A 15,614-nucleotide genomic window follows, 5' to 3' on the forward strand; every position below is an offset into this window, starting at 1 on the left:
GCAGGCGGATTTCTGAGTTTGAGGCCAGCCTGGTCTACAAAGTGAGTTTCAGGACAGCCAGGGCTACACAGAGAAACCCTGTCTGGGGGGGGGGGGGAGAGCATGCAGTGACTACAGAATAGAAATGGTGTAACAAGTGAGCAGAAACAACGTGTGAGAACTGACACTGCGGGGAATCAGCAACCTACCCTGTTAGAAGTTAGGACAGAGTCACCCGTGGGCATGGGCACAGAAGCTGGAAGGAACTGCACCTATGATCTATCTATTTAATGTACTGTTAAAAAGATACTTCAAAATATTTCATGTGGGTCCAACAACTGGACCAGGAGCTGTCCCTAAAGCTGTTGCATGTCTGTGGAATCCACGCCCCTAACTGAACTGCCTCATCTGGCCTCAGTGGGAGAGGATGCGCCTAATCCTGCAGACATTTGATGTGCCAGGATGAGGGGATATGGGAGGGTGGGGTGGAGTACCCTCTCAGAGAAGGGGATGGGGGAGGGACTGTGCGAGAGGGGACCAGGAGTGGGGACAGCAATCAGAATGTAAAATGAATAAATACATTAATGGAAAAAAATAAAAAGTGTGCCAATTTTTTTAAAACTTCAAAATAAAATAATTTGATGAAAAAAGCTGTACTAGAATTGGTAAAAATTAAGTCAAATATACATAATTTGTCTTTTAAAAAAACACTGGAACAATTCATTGTAGTACTTTAAAAAACTGGTACTTTTTTTCTGCCACTAAGTGTTTATTCTGTCTTTCTTACAAACAGTAACAGTGGATAAACAAGCAGTACATGAAAAGACATTTTTCTTAGCTATACCAGCTAATAAATCACAAAAAAATAAAATTTAAACACCATCATCTGGGGACACCTAGTGAATTAAGAAATCTAGGCAAGCACTCAGAAGGGGGGAGAGGAAAAGGAAGAGGAGGTAGAAGGAGGAGGAGGAAGAGGAAGAAAGAAGAGGGAGGAGGAGGAGGAGGAGGAGGAGGAGGAGGAGTGGGGGGGGAGATCTAAGAAACTACCAAGACCTTAGAATCTGGTAGGACTTATAAAGCCAGGTGTGGCAACCTAGGCCTTTGATTTCAGGGAAAGCATGAAGAACAAGAGTTCAAGGTACATGGAGAGTTTGGGACCAGCCTGGGCTACATGAGACCATGTGGAAGGGTGAGGAGGGAAGGAAAGATCTTACAAAGAAATGTTATGGGTACTGGGCTCATAAATTGGTATCTGTACTAAAATGAGAATAACATCGAAGATTCATCATAATTTCCATTTGAAATGTTTTCTACTTAAAAACAAAAGAAACACAACTTGAAATCATGACTATGAGAAGACCCAAACCTAGAGTGCTGCTATCATGATCCAGCGAGCACTAAGAACAGTTCCCTGCACCAGTTACTTCAGCAGCTGCCTTCTTTTCAGGAACACAAAAAGTAGAAGTCTTAGAGATAAGCAAGTATCTTACAGGAGCACTTTAAAAAATTATCTAATACAATATAACAATGTAAAATAAATCAACTCTTTATCAAATAGCCAGCTTCAAGTGGTGGAAAGATACATAGTGAAAGGATCTTAACACTGCTGGAGTTCTGATCAGTAAAATCTCTTAGTGCCAGACTAAGGAGGAATGGATGTGGAAAACATCCCAGGTAAAGGAAACAGCCCAATCAAGAGCCCCATCCCTAGCAGGAAGTGTCTCAACTCATTCAAATGAGCTGCATTTATTAAGGATACTCTAGTAAGCTCTGCAACAGCCAGTTACAATCAATGTGACCATGCTTCTCTAGTGGGAGAATGGAATGATCCAAACACTTCAGGGCTTGATACATAACCATGGGCTTAAATAAGTACTACCTAGAAAGAAAACCAGTGCCCTGAGAGGAGCAAAGAGAAAGCTGGCAGAAGTGTCTGGCAGAACTGAAGAAAGGCTGGAAGAGATGCCTGCAAGGTTAAGTAAACATCCTTACAGCTCTTTCAAAGGATTGGAGTTTGGCTCCCAACACCCATATCGAGTAGCTCACAACCACCTGTAACTTCAGCTCTAAGAGATCTGATACCCTCATCTGGTCTGTGAGCAACACCCCCCCCCAACATATACACACACACACACACACACACACACACACACACACACACGTGCGCGCGCATGCGCATATGCTTTAATAAGTGAGAAAAGGAAAGCAAAGTTTGTCAACAGAGGGCAAAGAACAAGATAAAAGATGAGGCCATTCAAATAGACAATAGTCAAATAACCCAGTAACAGTTTGCTATTACCAATTTTGGTCTTTTACTATCTAAATAAAGCCAATAAATACAGAAATTTTTAGAATGAGTGAATGTGTGTGCTTTGGAAAAAAGAGAACTAATCCTAATATCTGCTAAGATTCCTTTTAAGGCTCAGAGAACTATGGAATAGAAGGCACACTCTGAACCTCTGTCTCTGGACTCATAAACTCACAGCAGCTGGGATTATTTACACGGGCCAGGCATGGCTAGGAAAGGGGCTTATGAGGCTCCACGTCTCACTGAGGAGCTAGTAGGTACTGAAGGAGGGTAAGTCTCTCTCTTGAGAGACCCTATCAAATGCCCTCCAAACCTATGTGCATACAGGCAGCACTAATTAGACATAAAGCATTGGGGGAGAGGGTTGAAGGTAGGGAGACTGAGCTGACTCTGATTAAGATACATTATATAAGTATATGGAATTGTTACAAAGTAAAAAGAGTCTTTGTTTTAGAAAAACAGAGGCTAAGATAGTCTTTAGAAAGCTACTATAGTACTCCAAAGAGAATTAGTATGTATGTATGGTACATTGGTGAAGTGATCTGACTCATTCACCATTAAGGTGTATATCCAAACTGAGTCTGTAACACTGGGTTTGTAATGTAGTTTAAAGTCTCTATTGCCTAATCCATCAAACCAGGACTGATTTAATGCTAATATAAGACAGCTTCCCTAAGGATCTGAAGAGCCCAAGTACTGTCTCTGAAAGGAAAAAGTAACCTGCTGTTGCATCTGCCTATCTACAGTCTGAACTCCGTACAGAAATAAGCTCAACCAAAATCCCTATATACCCTTTTCCAATATTAAAATGGGCTTCATTTACAATGTTTTTAAAAAGGTATGTCAATGTGACTTACTGTGTACTTGGTTCTATTCATATACAACTACCTAAGCTGGGTACTATCTGCATTTTCTACTCCTGCTCCCTTTTAAATAGGAGAAACAGCAGCTAATGGTAGATAGATCCCCAAAATTCAAAACCTAGACCCTAAACGCAGAAACTGAAAGATCCTTACAACTATTCAATGACTGTTTTTTTAATGCCTTATCTGTACAGAATCTGGCCCGGTAATAGGTATGTGGTGTTTACATGGGTATTCACCGTATGTATATTTTCTCTATGTATTTTACACATTAATACTAAGTTTTACAATAAAAAGGTAAGCAAAATTAATTGAGCTTTCTAATTTTAGGTCAAGGTACTTGTCAATATAACAAAATTACCACCAGTTTTGAAAACCTGGAAAAAATCTGGCTTTCCTAACCCAGAAGAAGACCCAGCAGGAGCTAGGCAGCTGATCCCGTCACTGTAGCTTGCTTCCAGCTTCCCCAACTCACCCAACATACAGCATGTTCATCTGATGCTCATTTAAAATGCAAGAATATTTAAATGTACACATATTTTGAGTTATAATCAGATGTAGCCACAGCAAATGAATTAACCCTGGAGCCTTCACTGTAAAAGAGAATAGTAATACCTAACAGAATAATAAGGATCAAACAGCATGGGCTGGAGAGATGGCTCAGTAGTTAAAAACACTGACTATTCTTCCAGAGGTCCTGAGTTCAATACCCAGCNACCACATGGTGGCTCACAGCCATCTGTAATGGGATCAGATGCCTTCTTCTGGTGTGTCTGAAGAAAGCTACAGTATATTCATATAAATAAAATAAATATGGGCTGGCGAGATGGCTCAGTGGGTAAGAGCACTGACTGCTCTTCTGAAGGTCCTGAGTTCAAATCCCAGCAATCACATGGTGGCTCACAACCACCCGTAATGATATCTGACACCCTCTTCTGGTGTGTCTGAAGACAGCTACAGTGTACTTGCATATAATAAATACATCTTTGGACCGGAGCGAACAGAGGTCCTAAATTCAATTCCCAACAACCACATGAAGGCTCACAACCATCTATACAGCTACAGTGTACTCACATACATAAAATAAATAAATAAATCTTTAAAAAACAAAGACAAATAACACATCTATGAAACACTAAGCTCAGGACCTGTGAGTCAGCACTTAGCATAAATGCAGAATCTGTCAATGCCAACTCATCATTTCCAATATTATAGGCAATACAGCATCAGTACAGTATATTTTTGCTTAAGTAAATACTCCAATACAATAAAAAAAAAAATCAGTAAATAAGCCTTCGAAACTCCTAAGATACTACTAAAAAAGATATGCATTCTATTTTAAAAGACATCTTTGTTTTTCCATGTTTTTGTATATAACACGTATTTCTGTTGATTGGAGATTTCCATAGTCTTATCAGAGTAAAGTAAGGAACGCCCATTATGGGTTTAAGAGTTAATCTTAACTCTTAAGAGTTAAATTATCCTCCAGATTAAAACTAACCAAAAGTGGCTTTCATATAACTGTTAAAACTCAAGTAACTGGAAAATTTGTCACTTTTTGCACAATATTCAACAAGTACAAAGCCACAACTTAACCTACTTTTTCCCCTCAAAGTCAACAAATAAGGCAAGTCTTCCTATAATAAAAACTGTGGCAGTGAGCTAGGTACAGTGGCGCATCCTTAGAATCCTCACCCAGGAGGCTGAGGAAGAGGAACTGAGTTCAAAATCTGTCTGGGCTACATAACAAGTTTGAGGTTAGCCTGGACTACACAGTGACACCTTGCTGCGTGTGGAGAAAACTGGCTACACCAGGTTAGGAGTGGAGGAGCCTGCCTGCAGTCCAAGCACTTAGGAGGCTGATGTAGGAGGATCACTGTACTTTGCCAAAGCAGCCACATGTAAAGTAAGTAATGAAATTATAGAGAAAGTACCACAGAAGGCCAGACAAACATGGTCTTTTGGGGTAGGTAGGAGACTGTTGTCTGGCAATGGCACATACAGAACAGCACTTAGCATCACTCAGGATCTTGTCTGCTGTCTGCTCACTGTCACGACACTCACCAGGTCAGAGACAGACAGACACTTAGCGCTCTGCCTCCAGCATCTAATCACATGTCTAGTAGTAATGGATGTACAACAAGTGTCTATTCAATAAAAAGTTTTCAAATCCAGACTATTGGGATGTTTTATAACATGTTAGACCTAGACCCTCCCTAAACGTAAACAGTAACAGGAAACACAGAGCCTATCTCCCATGCCAATATAGTCACAGAGCTGCACATGAGTAAATTCTTAGTTACCTTATGTTTCTGAGATAGCAAATATGCACAAAACGTTTCCACAGCTATAGCCAGACTCAATGTTTTAAAGTTAACAAAGGAAAACCTAGAAACGGTGTTAGATGTAATTTAGCTAACTCCTTAACCCTACTCCCACCACCAAATCCCAAAACAAACAAAAGCCCATAGCAGAACGCCGTTATTGTTTTAAGGTTTTGTTTTTTTTTTTTGCTTTATTTTGTTTTGTTTTTAGATTTATTCATTTTATGTGTGAGTGTCTTGCCTTTATGTGTGTGCACTGCAAGCATGCTTGGTACCCACAGAGCTCAGAAGAGGGCATCAAATTCTCTAGAACTGGTGTTGTAGATGACTGTGGCCACCAAGTGGGTGCTAGGAATCAAATCTGGGCCTCTACAGGAGCAAAGAGTGTTCTTGACCACTGAGCAATCTCTCCAGCCCTTGTGCCGTTTATTTACTGTGAATGTAACTGTAACTGCATCCCAAAAGGCCATGCTTCTCTCGCCTTCTGTGGTACTTTTCTTTACAATATTACTACTCACTTCTGCATCCTACCAACATAGCCCTAAAACTTTACATGTGGCTGCTATGGCTGAACACTGTGCTCTTCCTGCATCACCCTCCCAAGTACTCAGACTGCACGAACACACCTCCACGCCTTTCCTCGTGTAGCCTTTTTCTTCTCTGCATGCTGCAAGGTGTCACTGTGTAGCCTAAGCTGATTTTGAACTTGTATCTGTATGTGGTACATGGACCTGGGAGCATTCTGGTGCACTAAGTATGTAGAGGCCAGAGGAGGACATCGGGTATCTTCCTCTATCATTCTCTCTACCTTATTGCCTTGAGATGGTCTCTCTATTGAGGTAAAAAAAGAAAAAACAAAAAACTGGCTGTTTAGGCAAGGCTGGATGGCCAGGGAGCTCTCGGGATTTGCCTGCCTGGGGTCCTCACTGCTGAGGTTACAGGTAAGATAGTCTGGAGCTCCTTAGCTAGTAAGAAACACAGATGAGGATAACCTTGAGCTACTGATTCTCAGGCTTCCACTTCCCCAGAGCTAGGATTACAGGCATGCACTTATGCAGTACTAGGGATTGAGCACTGGCCCCGGTGCATGCTGGACAAGCACGCTCTGTACCAACTAAGAGCTATACCAAGCCCAAAACTCTTTGGTTTCTATGGAATGAATTACAAGTTCTAAAACTGATCATTATTCTATAGAGCAGCTGCATACTAAAAACTATGAACTTTTAAAGAGCAGAGAACTAAAACAAAATATACTCAGTGTTAAAATTAATTAGTCATTCTTGGTATCCTTCTAAATTCTAGAATTAGAAGATTTACTTATAAATTTAACATATATTCAGTTATCTGAAATTGTTTTTAAAAGATGATGGTAGTAGCTTAAACTAATAACAGCAGTACTGAGCAGTGGGGAGGGGAGACAAAAGAAGAACTGGATTCAAGGCTAACCTCAGCTACATAGTTAGTCTGGGGTCATTCTTAGTTTTATGAGACCTCATCTCAAAACAATACTCATAACAAAAACTTTTTTTAACACTAGCACCAATATCAAAACAGTAAAAATGCCTAAAATAACCAAGGAGAAAAAGAATTTTTTAATTTCTGAGACTTGATCTCTGTGTAGCCTTGGTTGTCCTGAACTGACTCTAGACCAGGCTGGCCTCAAACTCACAAAGATCTGCATGCCTCTGCCCCCTTGCTGAAAATGGAAATTTTTATCTTAGGAATTTACTCTATTTTTAAAAACATAAAAGGTTTTACCAAATCAAAACAAACTTACTATCAATAGAAAATATTACCTTTGCTTTGGACCTTTCTCTGTGTGTCAATTTACCTCCCAGTATTCTGTCAATACAAAAACACCTTGTTCTGACAAAGAACTAAAAATGCACATGAGACAAAATCTACTAAAAAGCTCTTTCACTGTAGCCACAGTTAAGACTTAGTACAAAACATTACAAACACAATAGCCCAAGACCTGCTTAGACCACGCTAATGCTTCACGGGACAAAGTCTGGCACTGCTGGCTTTATCTCCAACAGTACAACCTATCGTTCAGAATCCAATTATTCTATCCATTTTCAAGTTATAAAATGAAACTCGTGACTCATTCCTCTACCGAGCTTCTCTTCTCACTCATTATAAAGAATTTATCTGCTTAAGAAGAAATGGAAATAAAGCACCTGGTTGGCCCATAAAGGAGCAACCTGAAGCCACTCTTCTCTGCAATAAATAAATTAAGCAGTACTCTAGGTCAAAGAGAGCAAAAAGCCTATTTTTATTGCTGGCTTACAAAAAAAAAAAAAAAAATGCTATTCAGAAACAGCAAGTTGGTCTGTTTGAAACTTGGTAAACTAATGTCTATCTCTTTCCATCAGATTAAATATTGTCAAACTTACAAGTTTTTATTTTTTAATATTGCCTTTCAAAGTTCAGAGTTGAGACAAAAAACATTACAGTCAAACATTTCATGGAAATCATTCTAAATGAAAACTGTCTTTTAATATTTGTCATTTGATAAAAATTCTGACTAACAGGTTAGTTGGCAGCGCTGCCCCTCCCCCACAGCCCTGCCCCATGCTTGTCAGCAGTTACTAGGTTGCTCAGTGGGGACTTGGCAGAGAGTGTGAATGCATGCTTCCCAGGCCTGGGATGTTCTACAGCTAGGCACATGAGGACAGACATCAAGAGTTTAAAGCTGGGCCCCTTTCAGGAGTCTAAATTATTAACACATCACAGCTAGATCAAGAAAGAAAATGACATTTCCAACAATTTCATCAAGTCTATTATTCTAAAAGACACTCCAAAACAGGATTTTTAAAAAGTTTTTTTCCTTAGAGACATTTCCCTAACAGCACTATAGCCTATTTTATTTATTGTGATTTATTCTTAACATCTGTACTGAGCTTATACTAGGTCTCTAAACAGAAAAGGATTAAAGAGCAGGTAAGTCAGAGGCAGAACCCTTTCTAGGATTTTCCCCCTCAAGCCAAACAAGCAACAGCCCTCTAAACGCCATCAGAGCTCTAAAAGCCAGACTACTTCAAGCTCCTTAACTATTGGTGAGGAGGCTGACACTATCTCCACAGCAAGCAAGAGGAAGCATTAAGTCTTCCTCAATCTAAAATAAAAGTTTACTTTCTACAAGCTCCAACCATGAAAGCATATATTAGGGAAACCAGCATTCTGTCAATAAGCTATGAAGATATCTCACAGTAAACTTAAAAGCTACATAATGTAATGAGGACTACCAGCCAATTTACATGAACTAAAGCTTTAATGAATGGCATCTAAAATGTTCAACACACCAACGTACTCAAAAGCCTGTGACTAAAATACATTCTGGTGGAAACTACTGTGCAAACTGAGCAAAGCAGGTGGGGGAGCATCACTAGAACAAATATCATAAATGGCGGTAGACACAATCAAGTGAAAATGTAAGCCTCAAATGAATTCTTACTTACTCTGGAAGCACATGAAGCAAATACTCATCAGTTAACTCAGCAAACTATCCTTATCTATAAAAAGACTCATGTAATAATTAGTTTTGATCATTACCTTAGCTATTTTCTATAGTTCTTAAGTTTAAAATATGTTCAGCTGTTGAAAAACAAACCCACTGTGCCTCACTTGATAGATGCCTGAGAATCCTTACAATAAACAGCAATGGTTTAAAAAAGAAAAGTGTAAATCATTTTTATGTCCATCTACACTATAATTTCAGACATAGCCATTAGGAAAGACAAAACTGTTTCTCAGACACAAACATTTCACTACACAGCAAAACAAGAAAACAGCCCAGGAGGACACCACAGAAATTTATACTGTTTCCTCCAAAGTGATACAACTTGAAAATCCAGAAACCACAGCAACTTCCTTCAGCCACTTTCTGTGGGTCAGCCAATGAAACAGTTCCTAGTAATTATCAATGCCATTTCCTTACATAATTAAGCAATTACACGAAAAGTCGGAGAACCAACCCCACACTTGTTTTCAACTTTTGAGTAACTGTTATCAGGAACACTAGTAAACAAACCTCATTGCAAACTCAGATGCACATCATACACCTAAGGCCTTGCCCTTTATTTAGTCACTATCATCAACAGAGAATCCCTTCCCAATCACTTGCTTGTACATGTGCATGTGTGTGTGCGTGTGCATGTGCGTGCCTCCCTGCACTTCTTTTCTCGTGTTTTGTCAATTATTTTTTCAAACGCTTAAACCTTCATGAGGGACAGGGAAGGAAAGATGGTTAGTGACTAAAGATACTTGTGACTCATGGACGCAAGCCTGACCAAAGCCTGACCAAAGCCACAAAACTGTCATCTGACCTGCACTGGTTACTGTCACCACAGCAGGTACCCCCATCATACACCCACAAGAACTAACTCCAAGAGTCATCAGGATCTTATTGTTGTTTCATATGAAGCAGGAAAGAGACACTTTTAAAACATGATACCAGTCTTTGTAGTTTTATTTACGGAATAAGGGATTCTTTCCCAATAATCTATACTTAGTTTGACATATATTGTTTTCCCTTTTGCTGGTCTTAAATGTGCCTAACACAGGCTTTCTGCTTCCACTTCGTAGTGTTACTGTGAGAATCAATTGAATTACCCCCACATATTAATCTTAGCTCATATTTTTATTTTTTTTTTATTATTATTTATTTATTTATTTATTTGGGTTTTGTTTGGTTTTTTTTGTTTTTTTTTGTTTTCGAGACAGGGTTTCTCAGTGTAGCCCTGGCTGTCCTGGAACTCACTCTGTAGACCAGGCTGGCCTCCAACTCAGAAATTCGCCTGCCTCTGTCTCCCAGGTGCTGGGATTAAAAGTGACCGCCATCACGCCCGGCTATCTTAGCTCATATTTAATGTTGATCACAATCACTAAATGCTCATAAATATCTATTTCTGACTATGTGACTCCATTCTCTATTTTAAAGTACTCTGAATTTATAATAAATAGGGTTTTCTGAAAGGACTTTCTCCTTGCATTCATCTACATGGTAAGATAAACATCTTATCAAGCTATCATGCTTTCTATAACACTACAATGGAATTCTACTTAGAAGTCGCTGCACTTAATCATCAAGTCAGGGACCGTGGGTAAATTCTATCGACTCTCGTCAGCCACAAAGTTTTATGGCACTGACTTGGATTTATGTCCTTCATCAAGATTCAGGCCAACTCACCAATATTTGCTGTGTTTATTCTTAGGTATAGACTTTGGAGTAAGTGTTTGTGTATATCAGAATTTGAAATGCACTCTTTGGCATAGCAGTTTCACTTTTAATAAGCTGACATACAGTAGCAGGTGTACAGATACAAAAATGTAAATACAATTATATAAATTATACTCATTGCAATAACAATATCCTGGAAACAAGCCCAACATCTCCATCCAAAAGGCAGCGATGACTGGAGCGGCATGGTGAAAACTACTCGACCTTACAAAGCTGGAGAATGAAAAGTACTGGCGTACTCCAGTTCTACAACTGCTGTGCCAAAAACACAAGAGCAGGCTGCAAAATGAGTGTCTGTATGTTTTAACAGGGGTAGGAGAAACAAAAGCACCCTATGTAAAACAATCACAGAGCTGGGTGCTTAAGCATTTTTGGTTCCCTGAAAACAGTAAATGTGACTTATAGGGAAGGAAGCTACTGGTTAACACTGCATTCACCAGCTCATTGAGGGTGGGCCTAGCTTTATGTAAGATTGCATCCAAGAAAATAACCCTTCAGTTCCCAGTTAAGGATGCAAATATTTAACTACAGAGGTGTTCCTCTGTGCCATAAGATCTCAATACCACAATTTATGTGTAAAAGCACACCTTCTAAATCACCTTGCCACAGCAAGCGATTGGAAACACTTCTCTTGGAATAACACTTTCCAAGTGTGTTGTCTTGAATAACAAGTACCAGAGCTCACACTTTGAAACAAAGTGACATTCTGTGTAATATGGCAACAAAGCCTTTGGTCCCAAGAAAGCAAGTCCCAGCAAAGGTTAATATCATTATTTATATTTTAAAAGTAACAAATGTTGCACTGAGTCTAGTTTTTGGACCCAGTCTTCCTTTTAGATATTTCATCAATGTTTGCTCAAAAAAAAGATACTAACTAAATTATTCCTACAGGAGGAATACTTTATTCCTTATAACAATCTATACTAAACCTAGAGTGTAGTATCTGCCAAAGAAACAAGGTCCAGTCAAGAATTCAGAAATTTCCATCTATTCTCAAAGGTTCTGACTAAGTATTCCAAATAGAAAAGTACATAAAATCACCACCTGTTTAAGCTGTTTGAATAACGGATTGATTTCTCTCACATTGTATGCCTGTCATTGAAAGAGCAAGCACTTTAGGATTTTTTTTTTTTATTAAAACGTACAAAAGGAGGGTTCTATTTCATCTTTAAGAATTTTAGCCTAATGTAATAATAATATGGCACACTGTCAAGAAGCACACTTCAAAGCATACTGGAAAACAGACGGGCAAGTTGTTTTGTGCAGAATTCACCGGGCTCTCTTGGTTTGCACCCATCTTACTGTCCGTGTGTAGGGACACTTTGTGCTACTTCTGCAAGTTGAAATTAAAGTGCTTAAAAACTTTCCTCCTTGTGTGGCCTCACATAAATAATAAACCTCAAAATAAACCCTAGCTACTCTAGAGCGGAGTGTTTTTGCTGCCTCCAAGCTTTATCGCTGCCATTGCGCATACCGCAGCGGGTGACATCAGATCGAAACTATAGGGTTTCGTCGGGTACCAACCACTCCTCCAGAGCCAGCCCCGCGGCTACCCACCCACCCTCCTGCTGCAGGTGACACCCCCGGGTCTCTCCGCAGACAAGCTCCCGGGGCCTGAGAATCCTCACCCGGGGCGACTTTCCAGGCGCGGGACCTGTTGCACGTCGCCTCCCGGCGCGAGCCGGAGCCAGGCACCGGCAGCCGTGCACCTGCCCGGGCGGCAGGCGCACCCCCAGCCCGCCCTCCCGCCTCCCCTCCCCGCCCCGCCGCGGTCGCCCCCGGCTGCCGCCCGCGGGGAGGGCGGGGCGAGGCTCCCCCGCCGCCCCCCGCCGCCCAGCCCGCCGCCCGGCTGGCCGAGAGGTTCTCACCTTAGCGGCCGCGGCCCTGGCGGACATCTTGTCTCTCTCCGCGCCGCGCGAAGCTCCTCGGACCCGAAACTCCGCGCCGCCGGCCCGCCCGCTCCTCACGCCACCGTCCGCATAAACATCTCCCGGGGACGAGCGGGGCAGGGGCGGGGGAGGCCGGAAAGGCCCGGCCCACGGGGAGGGGATTCAAGTGGGACAAAAGTCCGGGAAGCGTCCGCCCCGCCCGGGCTTCTCCGCGGGGCACACCCGGCCGCCTCCTCGGCCTCCGCCGCCCTCGGCCGGCTCGCCGCTCCGCGGAACCGGGGCCTCCGGCTGTCCCCTCCGCCCTCGGGCGTCTCCTCAAAAGCCTGCTCCCGCACGTAACTTCCCCGGAACGCGCGGCCGCCGAGAGACGTGCCGTCGGCGGGCAGAGCCGTCGCGGGCAACTCAGGCGGCCACGCAAAACCTGCCCGACCGGGCCACTGAGCATGCCCAGCCGGCGGGGGCGGGGCCTCCGCGAGGGGCGGGGCCAGGCCGGGTCCGACCCCCGCGCGGAAGGAAAAGCTCGGCTACCCAAGTAACTTGCTAGGCGGTTTCCGCTGCCGCGCGATCCATCCTGTTTGTTTTTATCACAGATCCGGCAGAATTCGCGCCCCCCGCCCCCGAGAACCCCAAACCCCTGTGTACTAAAGCTTTTTGACTCCCTACAGAGACTTGTCTACTCTCTCCTGATCCAGCCACCCCAGATCGGCCCCACGCAGGAGTGTGACGAGAAAGGTCGGCCTGGCCAATACCCAACTGTGGTTTCTTTAGCCTCGCAAGTAACAATGGTCACAACTGTCACCATGTGTCTCGGCATTCTTACCCCACTGGAGATAGATATGTTTTTGTTTAAAGCACAACAGAAGCGTTCTAGAAGGCTCAGAACAACCCGACTGCCTTAAATAAACCAGGTACAGATCTGGACACTGAGATAATCCCAGCCCCCTTCTCCCGCCTCGCTAGACGGGAATCTCAATAGAATATTTTAGGCTATCAAGATTGCTGAAATTCTTGGCCCCTGAAGAGACAGACCAGGCTGCCGGCCTTTCCAAACCAGAAAAGGATGTAAGGACACGCGGAATTCAACAAGTTCAATAGGCCACTGTGCAAACTTAGGCCAACTGCCTTGCTGAACAGAAAAAAAAGTAGGTAGAAAACTATTTGGAGCTTCATTAATTTACATTCTGTATACTGCAAAGCTCTTAAGGAATATTAGAAAATTTTAGTAACATTAGATAACATGCTTGAAGTACCTAGTATAGTGCTACAGTAGCCATACAAGGAAGAGGGAGACAGAAGAAGCATCATCGGGTTTTAGACTACTGGTTTCTCTTGAGAATTTAACTACATGACCAAATTAAACCTAATTCTAACTTGGAAATATCCATACATGAAACGTGAACATCAATTAAGGTTTCAAAGTCAAGTATTTTGCAACTCTAAGCTAGCTGAACCTGAAAAGAGCATCTTTGCAAACCAAACCCTGTTTCTTGGAATGCAGGAAAACAGTTAAAGTCAGTTTTGTGTTTTGTTTTGTTTTGTTTTTAGTTGGGATGTGTGTGGTTATTTCACAGGCAAAGTGTCCTTTGTTCTCTCAAAGGGGGTGATTAAATTTATCCTATGAGAAAACAGCATTATAAAAGATTTGGATGTGCTGCTGCTGAGAAAGTCATTCCTGAAGGACTTTCACACCAGGGCATTACCATTCAATAAGGGATGCACTCTGCAGGCCTGCCTGGCGGTTTGATGCACCTACTCCTTCCCTTTTCTCATTGGTCAATCGGTTTATCAAGTCTATTATGTAAGCTAAATATTAGATCACGACATCGTGTCGACATCTAATATTCCTGGTTGGTCTTATCTTGCCATAGCTTAAAACAAACAAACAAACAAACAAACAAAATGAAATCAAGGAAAACCTTTTCACTTTCAGAATACTTTGCTTTAAAAAGTGTGTCAGTTAAAAATTTCCAAATAATGTAGCCATTCTTAAAATGTTCCAGTGGTATTTTGAGTAACCGAATTAAATCATCTAAATTGAACTATAACTAGGTAAACTGAATAGATATTTTTAATATCTAAGGCAAACTATATTTGTATGTCTTCTCCAAGGGAAGGGTCCCATCATTTATAGAAATGAAGGTGAAGGTGCCACAATGAAACCTATTCATGTGTATCCTAACAAAAATACATTTTAAAAATCATTTTAAAGAAAAACACTTTTGGAGGAATCTACCTCCATCCCTATAGTTTAACTGACTGGGATGGGGGTTGCTTCTCTACAGTTTAGGGGGGGGCCTCAGTATGGGGGAGTAGAGAGTACGCAGCATTATCTCTGAGACACACCCTTAACTTTAACAATTTACCCAGTGAGCATCAAACGTTCTCAAAGTATGCAATGACATTAATGATTACAGATGGATATGGCCATAATTCTCATGGATTTATAAGGGAGAAACGCAAGTAAGTTAGAAAATCTCATTGAGAGATACAAGAAAGTTCAACCAAAACTTTTCTTCCCTTTGTGTGCAGATTTCTTTCTGATCTAATGCACAGGAACAGGAAACTGAAAACCACAACACTCAGAAGCACGACTTCCTGTGGGACTTCTGGTGTCTGCGGTCTGAGCGAAAGGAACTGAATACAGAAGCTTTAGAAATCTTAGAATTGCTAAGTAGCACGTCCTTCATTCAATGAGCTGTGTCTACACTCACTCGTTACATATGGATATTTATGTTCCTACTGTAAAAACGAAACAATAGACAACCACCTCTAGAAAAGCATAGTGATGCTGCTTTTCATAAGTGCTGTGGGTTTATTCTTGAAAAGGAAGAAATGTTGGGCACCATGAGGTGATCTTGATAATGCAACCAACCCCCCCACCCACTCCCCCACCCCCCACTATCAGCCAGGCGTGGTGGCGCATGCCTTTAATCCCAGCACTCGGGAGGCAGAGGCAGGCAGATTTCTGAGTTTGAGGCCAGCCTGGTCTACAGAGTGAGTTCCAGG

General features: G+C 41.8%; 1 protein-coding gene across 8 annotated transcripts in view; it reads right to left on the reverse strand.

Annotated features, from left to right (window-relative positions):
* The window catches only part of Tjp1 (tight junction protein 1), a 232,727-nt gene that overhangs the window by 68,233 nt on the left and 148,880 nt on the right, over positions 1 to 15,614 (reverse strand). For 3 of the 8 annotated variants that reach the window (XM_021187463.2, XM_021187454.2, XM_029539310.1), the window contains exon 1: positions 12,588 to 13,029. The exons of the other annotated variants lie outside the window; for them this stretch is intronic. In XM_021187463.2, coding sequence (XP_021043122.1) covers positions 12,588 to 12,614 — 27 coding nt within the window. In that variant the 5' untranslated portion in view covers positions 12,615 to 13,029. Of the gene's footprint in view, positions 1 to 12,587; positions 13,030 to 15,614 lie in introns of those variants that run through there. 8 annotated transcript variants of the gene reach the window in all.

This window comes from Mus pahari, chromosome 1 (genome assembly GCF_900095145.1).
Source record: "Mus pahari chromosome 1, PAHARI_EIJ_v1.1, whole genome shotgun sequence".
Taxonomy (NCBI): Eukaryota; Metazoa; Chordata; class Mammalia; order Rodentia; family Muridae; genus Mus; species Mus pahari.